Here is a 13,454-nt window from a genome sequence, read left to right as displayed (position 1 = left end):
CAGATAACCAACAAGGACCTCTGTGTATAGCACAGAGAACTATTCTTAATACCTTTCACTAAAAGAGAAAGTTAAAAAAGAACAAATATAGATATTTTGTTGTTGTACACTGTCTCACACACACATACATCTGAATCACTTTGCTGTACTACTGGAAACTAACACAACATTGTAAATCAACTATATTTCAATTTTTTAAAAGATGAAGGCTACAGGCAGAATGACATAGTGTTTAAGAGTATGAGCCTAGAATGCCTGGGCTCCAATCCTATCTCTATCACCTGTTGGCTAGGTGACCTTGGGAAGGTTAATTAACAACTTTGGGCCTTAATTTCCCTCCCTGAAAATAGGGGAACATTATAGTACTTACCTCATGGAGTCATTATGAAGGTCAAATGTGTTATGTTGGATACTTAAAACAATTTCCAGCATGCAGAAACTGTTCCATGAATGTCAACTATTATTAAATGCTTATCAGACACAAAATGATGGTATCTCAGAACTACTTCCTTTATAAGTGAGTGAGTCGAGGAATAAAGGTAAATAATTGGCTCAAGGTCATAGGGCTATTTAGAAACAAAGTCAGGAAACCGGTTCTCCTGATCTCCATTCAGTATTCGTTATTTTCCTCCCCAAGAATTCCATATCTGAACATGGAAATGACTTATATAAGTTTAGAGTTAAAAGCAACATTAAACGATTTCTAGTTCATAATGCATGATCACTTGTTACTTTCATCTTTGCTGACAGCACCATTTCCCAGATTCTTAACAACCCAGACAAAGGATCCTAACAGAATCTGTAACACGGCTCCTAAGTTAAGGAACACATGAGGGATAGGAATGGATGCCAAAATCAAGTCCCTGGAGTCCAGATGACCATCACTAGATGAAACTATTTTTAATGTCTATATTTTGAAAAATAAGATTTCTTTTTCTGGGAAAACATTGTCTGGAATACTCATTATAAAGTTGTAATTCAGGTCATCCCACACATACATAAATGTTTTGCAGATAGTATGCTTCCTGGTAGGAATCTGAAATTATGATTTTGACAAACTTTGAACAATATTCTTTAGCAGCCATAAAAATGCACAGGGGCCAACTACCCATACCATGCGTAATTCCTGAAGGTTTCGGCTTTCGGTGTGGTTCTCTGGAACAATACTCAGCCTGGTTGTGCAATCAACTGTGCTAGGGTTTTAAAATTCAATCTAGCAAATATAGACTCTCCAGAGAAATTGCAGCAATAAAAAAACTGCTATTAAATAGATACAAATAAACCTGTGTGTAAAGATTCTCTCATCAAAAGCAATAGCATGCCATTCTCTGTCTCAACGCAATGCTAAGAGATTAAATTTCCCTTTAATGCAAATGAAACTGTCTTTTGTAACAGTAGCAATAACGGAGAAGGCTGAGCTGAGTAATTAATAATAACTGTGTGTACACAAAGAATGTACATCCACTTTAACTCCCCTCTCTTCTATAAATAAGACTCAAGCAACATACATTCTCTGTGTACGATTATTTAAAATGCCTAATTGTCATATTTGGACTCTGAGATTTATGGCTTGGGAATTTAATCCTCTAAACAGGGAGTCCAATTACTTGAATCCGAAAGTTGAATTACCTTCTTTATACTGAAGACTACACAGAAGTTTCCCCTGATTCCACAGAGAATGTATCATTCCTGCTCTCTGCTTCCACAGTATTTTATTTTTATCTCTAACTTTTCTCATGATAATCTGATTTGTTACACCTAATTTTTGTCTCCTTTGTAGACTATAAACTCCTGAGAATAGAATTAATAACTTATTTATCTCTGTTTATCATCTCAGAATTTTACAGTGTTTTGGACATAGCAGCTGCTCAATAAATATTTTGACATTTAATTTTAATGATATTTATGTTACACGTTTTCCAATTTTAAGTATTGTTAGTGGAATCTCACCTTTGACATAACTTCTCTAACCATTTCTGAGAATTTTCAAACTCTTGCCTTTGAAACATGAAAAAGGACTCTAGCAGATTGATACTGTAATTTAGATGGCTATGTAAATGGTAAGGGACTGTTTAGCAATTACTTGTTGAGTTGTAACTTTATGAAAATTTGCAGAGATTTCTTTTGAGTTTTCAGTTGTTTAAAGGGACCCAACCATCTCAGGGGCATGGGAAAGGAAAGAGCTCAGAGGAATGCCTGAGAGAATATCCCAGAAAGTCTTCTGTGCCTTCTAGAAAGACACCTGGTAAGTGAAGTCGCTCAGTTGTGTCTGACACTTTGCGGCCCCATGGAGCCTAACAGGCTCCTCTGTCCATGGGATTTTCCAAGCAATGGTACTGGAGTGGATTGCCATTTCCTTCTCCAGGGGATCTTCCCGACCCAGGGATCGAACCCAGGTCTCCCACATTGTAGACAGAGGCTTTATACCCAAGTCCTAATTTCAAGACCCAGAGAGCACGTTATGATCAAGGCATTTCCAGGGTCCATCTTTCTTTTCTTCAGTTTTTCTAAGAAGTTGTCAGTTTGATGTTTAAGAAACATGTAGTTCATGCCCACAAGGCCCACAGACACGACTGATAACATGTTGCAGGGCCCTGTTGAAATAAAAATCTCAGGGCCCTCTGTTCAAAAATTATGAATTTCAAAACAATAACACCAGAACATTAAGGCAAGTGTGAGCTTTCTAAGCACAGGTCTCTGTGTAATTGCTTAGGTCTCACATCTAGGAAGCCAGCCCAGTTCTGTCTTCTAAGAACTTTCAGTACACTGAAAGGCAAAAAGTTTGTATCTGGTAGAAGCTACAATTCAAGTATGTACAAGAGGCTGCAGGGATCTAGAAGTTCCTGACTTCGGAAAACTGTACCAGGGAGATGACAGCTAAGCTCATCTTTGAGGGAGCAGAGCCAGGGAAGAAAGAAAGAAATTCCAGACTCAAGAAGGGCAGAATTCTTCAAACTCCAGGAAATTGACGAACTCCAGGAAACTCGCTACTTTTAGAAAAAGTGTAACAAGTAAACATGCAGGTGACTAATTGAGATTGAGAATGGCAAGAAGCAGAAGCCAAATATACGGGGGAAAGGGGTCAAACAATTAGAGTGTCTGCTATGTATGTCTAGTTCTTTACCCCCATGTCATAGTTTTAAAGAGAACAATCTTGTAACTAACCTGCTATACTTAGTTCTACAAATGGGTTAGTTTAGACCCACGGTAGTGATGGTCAAAGGGCTTGGGACACATTGCTTGCTTTAGTCGCAAAGTCGTGTCTGAACCCCATGGGCTGTATAGCCTTCCAGACTCCTCTGTCCATGGGATTCTCCAGGCAAGAATACTGGAGTGGGTTGCCATTTCCTTCTCCAGGGGACACATTAGGCGTGCAATAAGTATCTGGGGACTTACTACCGGGAGGCTATCTGACTTACTGCCCAGGGCTTTCAACCCCTAAGCCAAGCCGATTCTAAGCATGCGATTAACCCCTCCAGGGGTCCTTCCCGCACCTCCCCCGGTCCCCAGAGATCTCTTCTCTCTTTCTCGCCCCGCCCCCGTGATTCCACCTGCCGGAAAGTAGGTGGCAAAAGCACTTCCGGGATAACAAAGGTCGGCCCCGGCAAGATGGCGGCCCCCTTGGAACTCAGTTGCTGGGGAGGCGGCTGGGGGCTCCCGTCGGTGCACAGCGACTCCCTGGTGGTGATGGTGAGGCCTTCTCCCTGGCGCGGGCGCGGGCAAGAAGGGGCGGGGCCAGAGGCGCGAGGCTGGCTGGCCGGGTCCCGGCGCCGAAAGGTGGTTCCCGCGCGGCGCACCGGCCCGGGCCGGCCCGGACGCTGCTTGCTGCAGCAATCTGGGCTCCCTCGCGTCCGAGAAGTTACAGCCTAGCCTGTGTCCGCGCCGAAGCTTCGGCGGGGAAGTCATGGCTTCACCGCTTGGCTCCGAGTGTTTTCAATCATGCAAAGCTGTCTGGGCGGTGGAATGAAAGCCCAAAGCAGGGGGCGCGCGCTCCCTGCTCTGTATCCCTTGAATGTTGGGGTGGGGGTGAAATAAACCCCCAAAGCCCTGGTAGCTGGCGTGCGCAATGACGGCTAGAAGTCTGGGGAGGGATGCAGCCCCGGAGTCTGATGTTTCTACCTTTCGGGGGACCCAGATTTGAAGTCAAGCTGCTCTGCAGGTTTCCTTTAGTACTCAGTCTAAAATGTTCTATTGCAAACTCTCTTTCAGGCTTACGCCAAATTTTCTGGTGCACCCCTGAAAGTCAATGTCATAGATAACACCTGGAGAGGTTCAAGAGGTACACTGTAAACTTTTAAACGCTCCTTTCTGCCCCTTCCCCCCTCTCATTTAAAGCTAGGAGGCATGTAGCCATGGAGTACCTTGGGGTTTTAGTTCTCACCATGCCCTTGATTGTATGTTGCTTATGTTTTGATCATTCTGAGTAATACTTAAAAGGACAAGCCAAATAAATGGAAATTATGAGAAATGAAATGCTCTCCAAAACTCTGTGTGTGTGTGTGTGTGTGTGTGTGTGTGTGTGTAAAACTGCAAAAACCTAAAATATCTTACTCATTTTTTCCTCCTCCAAATGTGATTGGTATAGTTTTAAGGGTACTGGGATCTCTTTAAAGGATATCGAAATGCTTCCTTGTGTGTAAAATGTTTTTTGATTATAGGAGATGTACCAGTTTTGACAACTGAAGACAATACTATTTCTCAGCCGGCAAAAATACTAAACTTTTTAAGAAAACAGGTGGGTGGTCCTTTTTGAATAAGTAGATTCTCCATCCCTGCATGTTACTTAAAAAAAAGAAAAACATTAAAAATATTTGTTTAGAATTCTTTTTTGGAGACACATGCATGCATGCATGCTTCAGTTGAGTCCAACTCTGTGACCCCATGGACTGTAGCCCACCAGGTTCCTCTGTCCATGGGGATTCTCCAGGCAAGAATATCAGAGTGGGTTGCCATTCCCTTGTCCAGAGGATCTTCCCTGCCCAGGGATTGAACCCCGGGTCTCCTGCATTGCAGGCCGATTCTTTACCACCTAACCACCTTGGAGATACATAGGGTTTGATTAAAAATAAATAACTGAGAGTTACCGCTCTAAATTATGAGTTGTACTGTGACTCAAAAGCCATATAGTGAGTTACAGTCAACTTACATGATCATGCACTTTGCTTGGCTTTTATTGAAGTTTAGGTATCAGTAGATTCAATTTAGCTGTCTTCACTATTACACTTATTGATATGATTATAAATTTAGTTCCATAACTGCTACACATTTTGTTCTTGGTATGAGGTCTGAGTTCCTATCAACTAGCAACTAGTTTTTAAAAGTACTTAAACTAATAGTTGCGGTTAAATGTTTCATGAAATAATGCATCCAAAATATCTGAACATGCCAAGGTTTATATATTTAAAATGTTTAAACATGTAGCAATTTATATAAACGTGAAAGTTATCATCAGTTTTGCCAATAGATAAAGAAGTGCTATGTCAACAAAATTTAGAACTTTTCTAAATGGGGAAGTTTTCTCTTTTCATGGGGAACACAACTAATTAGAACTTTTCCTTGTTATAAATTAACAAAAATAATAATAACTTCTATTAAGTTTGTACTACATGCCACGCACTAAACTAAGGTCATTAACAATCATTGAAATAATAGTTAATTAAAAAAAAAACTAACATTTATGGACCTTACTGTGTACATGAGGCTATGCTCAGAACTTTATTTGCATTAAGTAGAAATTGTTACTGAATTTGTATCTCTCTTTTCCTTTTTAATATGTTTGCCATTTTTGAAGAAGAATAGGAGTCCTAGTTTATTTAGCTTCACTGTTTTGGGACGCTCTTGACTTATGAGGTTTTGGGTTTTATATTTTTTAACAGAAATACAATGCTGATTATGAACTTTCAGCAAAACAAGGGGCAGATACGCTAGCTTACATTGCTCTCCTTGAAGAGAAGCTTCTTCCTGCAGTGGTGAGCATTGGTGAATATTACAGTATTTTAGTGACTTTACTGAGAATGTACTTAGTCTGTTCAGAAGAACGATAATGGAAGAGGCTTAAGAGAAGAAATTTCATTTATGTATTATTTTCGATTGTTTCACGTAACTGTGAAACTGGGTTGAATCTGTTAGACATTCAACTAGTATAGGAACCAACAAAGTGAAAGACAGTGTCATTTTGGAAATAAAAATTCTCTGTGAAAGACAGAGTTTGTTGCTCCATGTATAGATTTGGGCCAACTGTAATTCATTTAGAAAATATTCATTAAGCACCTAGTATGTTCCAGGCCTTATTCTGGATGCTTGGGATAGAGCAAAACAAAACTCACATGTTTAAAAATCTTGGTTTATCCTTGAATCATCCTAGCTGGAAAATGGGTATGAAGTTAACTTCACTCAGAAATATTTATGAAAAAGTTTTACATCTACTGAATGATCTTCTTTTAATAAAAGAATATCCTTGTAGTGTTTTTTTCTCCTCCTTTTGCAGCTTCACACATTCTGGGTTGAGAGTGACAATTACTTTACTGTGACAAAGCCATGGTTTGCTTCACGAATGCCTTTTCCGTTGAGTTTGATCCTGCCTGGAAGAATGTCTAAAGGAGCACTGACTAGGATTCTCCTAACCAGGGGAGAGCCTCCCCTCTACCACCTTCGAGAAGTAGAAGCTCAGGTATGGTTGGAATTACCTTCAGAGCAAGGGCTCTCTGGAGGAGGGACAAGAGAGAGCAGGGATGAAACTATTGGGTTGGTCAAAAAATTTGTTCAGGTTTTTCTGTAAGATAAGATGGTACAGAAAAACCTGAGCAAACTTTTTGGCCTGCCCAGTACTTATCAATGCCAGCCTGAAAAGGAGTTCTTAAGCATCTTTCCTACTTTTGAGATGTAATTTCATCCTTATTAGATATACAGAGATGCGAAGGAGTGCCTAAATCTTCTGTCAAACAGATTGGGAAGATCTCAGTTTTTCTTTGGAGATATGTGAGTACATTCCCTTATAAAACCATTTTAATGTTTTGTTTGCGTATATCCATTGAGCAGTTACTTAAAGCAAGTTCCCTTGCCTGGGCCTTTTACCCCATCCCCAATGAGTTTGACACTTAAAAAAATACTTAGTGGATTTTTTTACTATAGGAAACTTTCTGCTGGGGTGATCTAACATTGAGTTCATATGTTGCATATGTGACTTTGAAACTTTTAAGACTGTTCGTACCCAGTCTCTAGTCTCTATATGATGCCTGTGAGTAAATCTTTTAACTTACAACTTAAATTTTCTTCTAAATAAAATGGGTAAGAGTATTTTAAAAAACTACTAATGAGTAAAACCCTAGTTGCTTCCTTTTTATAAGCCCAAATGGGTAGTAAACCTTTTTAAAGACTATATTGTATACTGCAGACTTGATAAATGTATCTGAGGAAAAGTTTTTAGCATAATCCCAGATTAATATTTTCTTAGTGCTTTTTAAAAATCCTTAATTTATTTTCAGGCCTTCCACGTTGGATGCCTATGTGTTTGGCTTTCTCGCACCTCTTTATAAAGTACGTTTTCCTAAAGTTCAGTTACAAGAACATTTGAAGCAGCTCTCCAACCTGTGTCGCTTTTGTGATGACATCCTAAACAGTTATTTTAGGGTTGGTCTTGGAGGTAAGTTGGTTCTTCTTCAGCTAATCTTTGTTTGTATAGAATATTTGCATATTCTCCTAAGGATGTATACACCAAATCCATTACTTATTTAAAACGTGTGTATATTGTCTTTAAACCTTGGTTTGCTGCTGCTGCTGCTAAGTCACTTCAGTAGTGTCCGACTCTGTGCGACCCCATAGACGGCAGCCCACCAGGCTCCCCTGTCCCTGGGATTCTCCAGGTAAAAACACTGGAGTGGGTTGCCATTTCCTTCTCCAAAATCCTGGTTTATAAAACTTCAAAAAGTGGCACTTTTTCCAACTTTATTTTTTTCCCCATGTGTTAGTTCTTCTTTCAATAGAGAAATATCTATTTGCCTTTTGTCTGTTCTCCTGGATTTTATACAGTTCTCGCTTCTTGTTCTTTAAATATTGCCCCTTTGAAGTGGGTAATTTTCTTCTAAAAGTTAACCACAGGTATTTATTATGTCCCTACTGAAAGATAGCCTTTATCCTAATGCAAATGGGCAATTACTTTAAATGTTGCTTCTAGCATTTTCCTGCGTGAACAGAAATGAGCAGCAGATTGATTTTGGTGAGGTACACTCCCATGATTCCACTACTTGCAAACTGATTGCACCAGACTGGAGGTATAGTAAATAGAGGGCACCTGTCACTTAGGCGCTGCTTCTTTGGGAGCATGGGGCCTTGTGCTTAAGTGATTGGGACACCAAGTTTGTGTGGGGAGAGTTGGCAGAAATTGTCCTTTTAAGAAACAGAAGTCATCAGGACCATTGGCTTAGGAACAGTTTACTTTTTTATATAGTGGGTTATGTGTTTTGTATATAATACACTTGTATGTAACAAGGGAGGGGTTAGTAGTTTGGAAGTCATGAAACTGAGTAATTTTCAACCTTGTTACTTGGGAGCAGTGGTTAGCAAACCTGACCACAGAACAAATACAAAATCTTAAGCCCTGTACCAGATTCACTGAATTAGAATAGAATCCATTCCTGGAATAGATCCCAGAAAACTGTATTTTCTTAAAGTCTGTTCAAGGACTTTGGAAGTGTGGATACTTGTTTGGCCCTTAGAAAGCTCTTCAAATGCAGTAGTTGTAACTAACGGCCTATTTGAAATGGGTGGGGAAAAGGTACAAGTCAAATTTGAGAAGGCAGTGAGGACTGCTGTGCTCTTGTTAATGACCTTGGCTGTCTGCCTAACACTTGGCTAACTGGCTCTCCTTAAGGACACATTTAGTCCTTTGGCTTAGGGTTTGGTTTTGGAGTATTACCGTATGTCTTAAGTTTGCCTTTGAACCGAGAATGGTTTTTCCCTTTGCCTTTTTGGGGAGGTGGGTGGGGGATGGAGCACTGAGCGGGTGGATAGACTCAGTATTCTTTGAATCTAAACAGCTTGTAAGGCTTTCAAAATTTCCTCTTTCTGATTTCTGTCCTGGCTTCTTAGGCATCTCTCCTGCTGGACAAGAAACGGTAGATGCAAATCTGCAGAAACTGACACAACTTGTAAATAAGGAATCCAACTTGATTGAGAAGGTCAAGTTTACTTCAGTCGTTGCTTTGTACTAGTGCAGCATTTTCCTTCCTGCAGTTAATATTGTAATTTGGGTTATATGCATTACCTTTACCCTTTTCCTCGTTTTTTTTAAGTTTATTTTTTTCAGAAAGTTGTTTAAATATACATTTACTAAAGCAATACAAAATACAGTGTTTTGAAGCCAGTAATGGACTGATTGTTTGGGGGAAAGATCTGATAATAGCACTGGGTTTGCTTTTGCCACACAATTAGCAGTGCTTTTCAAGTTAGGAGACTTTGGCTTTTAAAAAAAAGGGGGGCGGCTGGGGAGAGAGAAAGAAACAGAAAAACACTTCTTGCTTGCTTGTCTGCTCCTTTCCGTCTCTCAGGGTTAATGTTTCTTGATCATAAGCTCCTGTGCTTATTCTTTCTTACTAATAGCACTATGGTGCTTTTTCTTTCTTTCACATAAATGTTTTTATTTTTTTCTCCTTCCTATCCTCTGTTCTACATGTTGTTTACAGTTTTTGGCTAGTGTGGATATTTGCCACTTAGGGACTATGCGTTTGTTGACAGAAATATTGAGGAATTGGGCAGGGGAGGGAACCAACAATGGAAATTACAAGGGTGATTCTAGGTGGAAAAAAGAGAGTTATACAGTGTTTTCGTCAAGTGTTTGATAAACTTGCTTTTTTCTTATACAAATGGATAATGCTTCATTCTTTCACAAACTAAGGGGTCATTATGGCCTAATAACACTGGCTAGAGGTTTGGGGGATTGAGTAACAGGCACTGTATCATATGGGCTGTATATGAGTTATCTCATTTAATTTCAAACAGCAACCCTGTGTATGCAGACTCTCTGTTATCCCCATTTTACAGATGAGATAACTGAAGCTTCAAGGGTAGCTTATAACATCATCTGCCTGAGGTCATTCAGCTGGCAAGAAGTAGAGAGAGAATCTGAACCCTAGTAATTGGATTCCAGAATGGGCTTTGTAGTTAGTCAGCTGTGTAACTCATGAATGAAATTATGTAACCATTACTACTGGTGGTAATAGCCAGGTTTACAACTGCCACTCTGTGGAATGACCATTTTATTTCTTTTTATGGTATATTCTTGGGCTTCCCTTGTGGCTCAGCTGGTAAAGAATCCACCTGCAATGTGGGAGACATAGGTTCAATCCCTTTGTTGGGAAGGTCCCCTGGAGAAGAGAAAGGCTACCCACTCCAGTATTCTGGCCTGGAGAATTCCATGGACTGTGTAGTCCATGGGGTCGCGGAGTCGGACACAGCTGAGAGACTTTCACTTCACTTCACTTCATGATCCCCTGGAGAAGAGAATAGCTACCCAAGGATAGCTTGGATTCTTGCCTGGAGGATCCCATGAACAGAGAAGCCTGATGGGCTACAGTCCACAGCGCTGCAAAGAATCAGACACAACTGAGCAACTAGCACTTAACTTCTTACTTATGTACCTCTTGTTAAAGTTTGGGTAAGCTGAATGAAAGCCAAGTTTGTCTTAATTCTTAGCCCAGTGCAGTAAATCTCATGAGAGGAAATACCCCAAGAGTTAAGTGTGGATAATGGAAAAATTATTCAGACTGTTGTAGGTACTTTTCTGCTGGATGAAGACTATCCAGTGTAGTTTTCATTTCCATCTGTGGCAAATTCATTTCAGACCCATATTTGCAGAAAGTGAAACCAAGAGGCCCCGCCACCACTTCTGTGCCGTTCACTTTAGCATCATCATTATATGAGAGTCTCCTAACCCTGTGTCACTATATGAGAGTCTCCTAACCCTCTCCCCACGCCACTTCCCATCTGCTCTTCAGTACGGATCACCATGTGCTACAAGACAGTAGAACAACAGATTCTCTTGACTGCCACTGTTCACCATTTAGACAGAAAATCTAGAGCTTAAAAAAAAGAAAGAGTTATGTTTGAGGAACTTAGTTCTTGCAAGGAAAAAAAGACAACTGATTCAAATAGTTCACTGGGAATACTCTTGTCCATTGGAAAACTGAGTTAATCTTCTCTTCTTTTCCTTTGATTATAAACCCCATGTACCTCTGCTGAAACATTTCCTCTGTGCTTAATAAAAGCATCTTGAAAGGAGAGAGTTTTGCGCTACACATGTTAAAACTCTTAAAAAAAGCCTGTCTACCAGCTAGGTGGTAAGACGCTGTATTCTGTTGGTTTTGGGTCATCGATGGCAGCTGCTTTCAAGACTTTTATGAAGTAGCTTAACACCAGGACCTTGCACTATGGTTTTGGGGCACCCTGGTTAAAGGTAGTTTTCTAGGGTCTGACTCAGATCTAAATAACCCCTCTTCTGATGTTTTCAGGGATGCTAATGTACTCCTGAAACTCTTGGACATTTTCTAAATGTGCTCCACGTTACTTTGTTTCTCTGGAGCAGACTTAGAACTGATCCATTGTTTGCAGTGCCTCTGGATGAGGTCTAAAGTATTTATCCTTCTGTCTCTTCCTAGCCTTCCTTGGTCTAAATACTCAGAGCCTAAGAGAGGTGATCTTTTTGAGTGGAATACAGGTCATTTTTATTGAGACATTGAGGTATAGTTGAAAGAACAACAGTGTTAGAATAAGACCAGGGCTCACATTTCAGCTCTAATGCTAGCTTTGCTAATGCAAATCTGATAACCTTTCTGAGCTTCCTTTTGCTAATCTGTAAAATAGAGAATGATTGTCTTTTTTTCTTTATAATTGTCTTGGGAAGCTCAAATGAGAACATGCTTTGTAACCTGTGGAAAGTAGTCTAACAGAAATGTTGCTTTTACACTTAATATTAGAAGGTTTCTTAAACCAAGTTGTACTGTGGTTGAATTCAATAGACTGTTCATTTTGTGGCATTACTGTAATTTTGTGAAGACATCCAGGATGAGCCATACTGCTTTTATACATATACTAAGTGAAAGTGAAAGTCACTCAGTCGTGTCTGATTCTTTGCAACCCCATGGACTATACAGTCCATGGAATTCTCCAGGCCAGAATACTGGAGTGGGTAGCCTTTCCCTGCTCCAGGGATCTTCCCAACCCAGGGATCGAACCCAGGTCTCCCACATTGCAGGCGGATTATTTACCAGCTGAGCCACAAGGGAAACTCCATACATGTACTAAGTCAGGCAGTATTTAGGTATGTTGTTTAGAATTCTTTAGAGATTATTTGCAAGAAAAGATTTCTCTAGCAGTGCTAGAAACATAAGGTTCTGTCCTCTTCTAGGCTATAGTTTGGATGGGGACGCCACAGTCCATATTAGTGATACCATAGCTATTAGTCAGATGTACCTTTTGTACTTTCCACAGATGGATGACAATCTTCGCCAAAGCCCTCAGCTTCCTCCTCGGAAACTGCCAACACTTAAATTGACTCCAGCAGAAGAAGAAAGTAATTCCTTACAACGGCTATCACCCTGACAGTCATCATGCTTTGTGTCCAGAGTCATGTAATTCTTGCAGCAGTCTCTTACACTAAGTGTGTGAAGGGCAAAAAGAAAATGCTAAAAATAGATAGAAGGAAGACTCTAAACCAAAAGAAACTTTCTATGACAGCAATTTTTTTTCGTTAGGAAGCTTCTATTTTAGCTTGGCAATGCACTTTAAATAACATCAGCGTGAATGCTAAATGAACTTGGGTTGGGGGGGAGAGAAAATACATTGTACTGTATATAAAAACCAGCCTTAACCTTGGCAGATTTTTGCCTTTGGTTCCCATGTTGCTGGCCCAAAGCTCCACTTCTGTTCTGAATGTGCACACTTAATTTATTCAAGTTAATTTATTAATTTAGTATCCTTAGACCAGTCTGAATATTTAATATGTGGCTCTTTGTCTAAGGCCTTTTCTCTTCTGTTTAGAAATCTGATGCCTAATTTAGACACCAGGAAAAATATTATTCTAGTATTCTGTTTAATAGAAAACCTGCCTGTATTTAGTGTTAAAAAACAACAAGGAATGTGTTTCTTAATTATCTCACAAGTCTAACCTTTGGGGGAGTTAGTACCATATATATAAATATTAAAGGTGGTAACATATAATATTTGTCTGACTATATGCACTTCAATATAACAGTATTTGCTGATGTGTTCAGTATAGGTTAGCAAGGGCTGTTTTAATTTATTGAAGCTTTACTGCTGCTGCTGCTGCTGCTGCTGCTAAGTTGCATCAGTCGTGTCCGACTCTGTGCAGCCCCATAGACGGCAGCCCACCAGGCTCCCCCATCCCTGGGATTCTCGAGGCAAGAACACTGAAGTGGGTTGCCATTTCCTTCTCCAATGCA

The 13,454-nt window shown here is 40.0% G+C and overlaps 1 protein-coding gene across 3 annotated transcripts; it reads left to right on the top strand.

Moving 5' to 3' along the window:
- The first annotated feature begins 3,600 nt into the window (after window positions 1-3,600).
- MTX3 (metaxin 3) lies at window positions 3,601-12,643 on the top strand. Of its 3 annotated transcripts, XM_052647059.1 has the most exons (10): window positions 3,601-3,690; window positions 4,210-4,279; window positions 4,659-4,735; window positions 5,877-5,969; window positions 6,488-6,670; window positions 6,902-6,978; window positions 7,485-7,642; window positions 8,174-8,270; window positions 9,088-9,176; window positions 12,484-12,583. In XM_052647059.1, the coding sequence occupies exons 1-9, from the start codon at window positions 3,610-3,612 to the stop codon at window positions 9,152-9,154; spliced, it is 903 nt and encodes a 300-aa protein (XP_052503019.1). In that variant the 5' UTR covers window positions 3,601-3,609; the 3' UTR covers window positions 9,155-9,176; window positions 12,484-12,583. The 3 variants fall into 3 exon arrangements, with proteins under 3 accessions (XP_052503019.1, XP_052503018.1, XP_052503020.1); XM_052647058.1 differs by lacking the exon at window positions 8,174-8,270 and having other exon boundaries at window positions 12,484-12,643; XM_052647060.1 differs by lacking the exon at window positions 5,877-5,969.
- The last annotated feature ends 811 nt before the right edge of the window (window positions 12,644-13,454 follow it).

Source organism: Budorcas taxicolor, chromosome 10, assembly GCF_023091745.1.
Source record: "Budorcas taxicolor isolate Tak-1 chromosome 10, Takin1.1, whole genome shotgun sequence".
NCBI lineage: Eukaryota > Metazoa > Chordata > Mammalia > Artiodactyla > Bovidae > Budorcas > Budorcas taxicolor.
The sequence above is the reverse complement of the archived record's forward strand: the minus strand, read 5'-3'. Positions and strand labels throughout refer to the sequence as shown.

What these genes read in the sequence shown, in the direction of transcription:
- MTX3 (XM_052647058.1), top strand. Translation starts at nt 3,610, where the DNA reads ATGGCGGCCCCCTTGGAACTCAGTTGCTGGGGAGGCGGCTGGGGGCTC. An exon ending in TAAACTTTTTAAGAAAACAG is followed by an intron (nt 4,736 to 5,876) that starts GTGGGTGGTCCT and finishes ATTTTTTAACAG; the next exon opens with AAATACAATGCTGATTATGA. An exon ending in CAGTTTTTCTTTGGAGATAT is followed by an intron (nt 6,979 to 7,484) that starts GTGAGTACATTC and finishes ATTTATTTTCAG; the next exon opens with GCCTTCCACGTTGGATGCCT.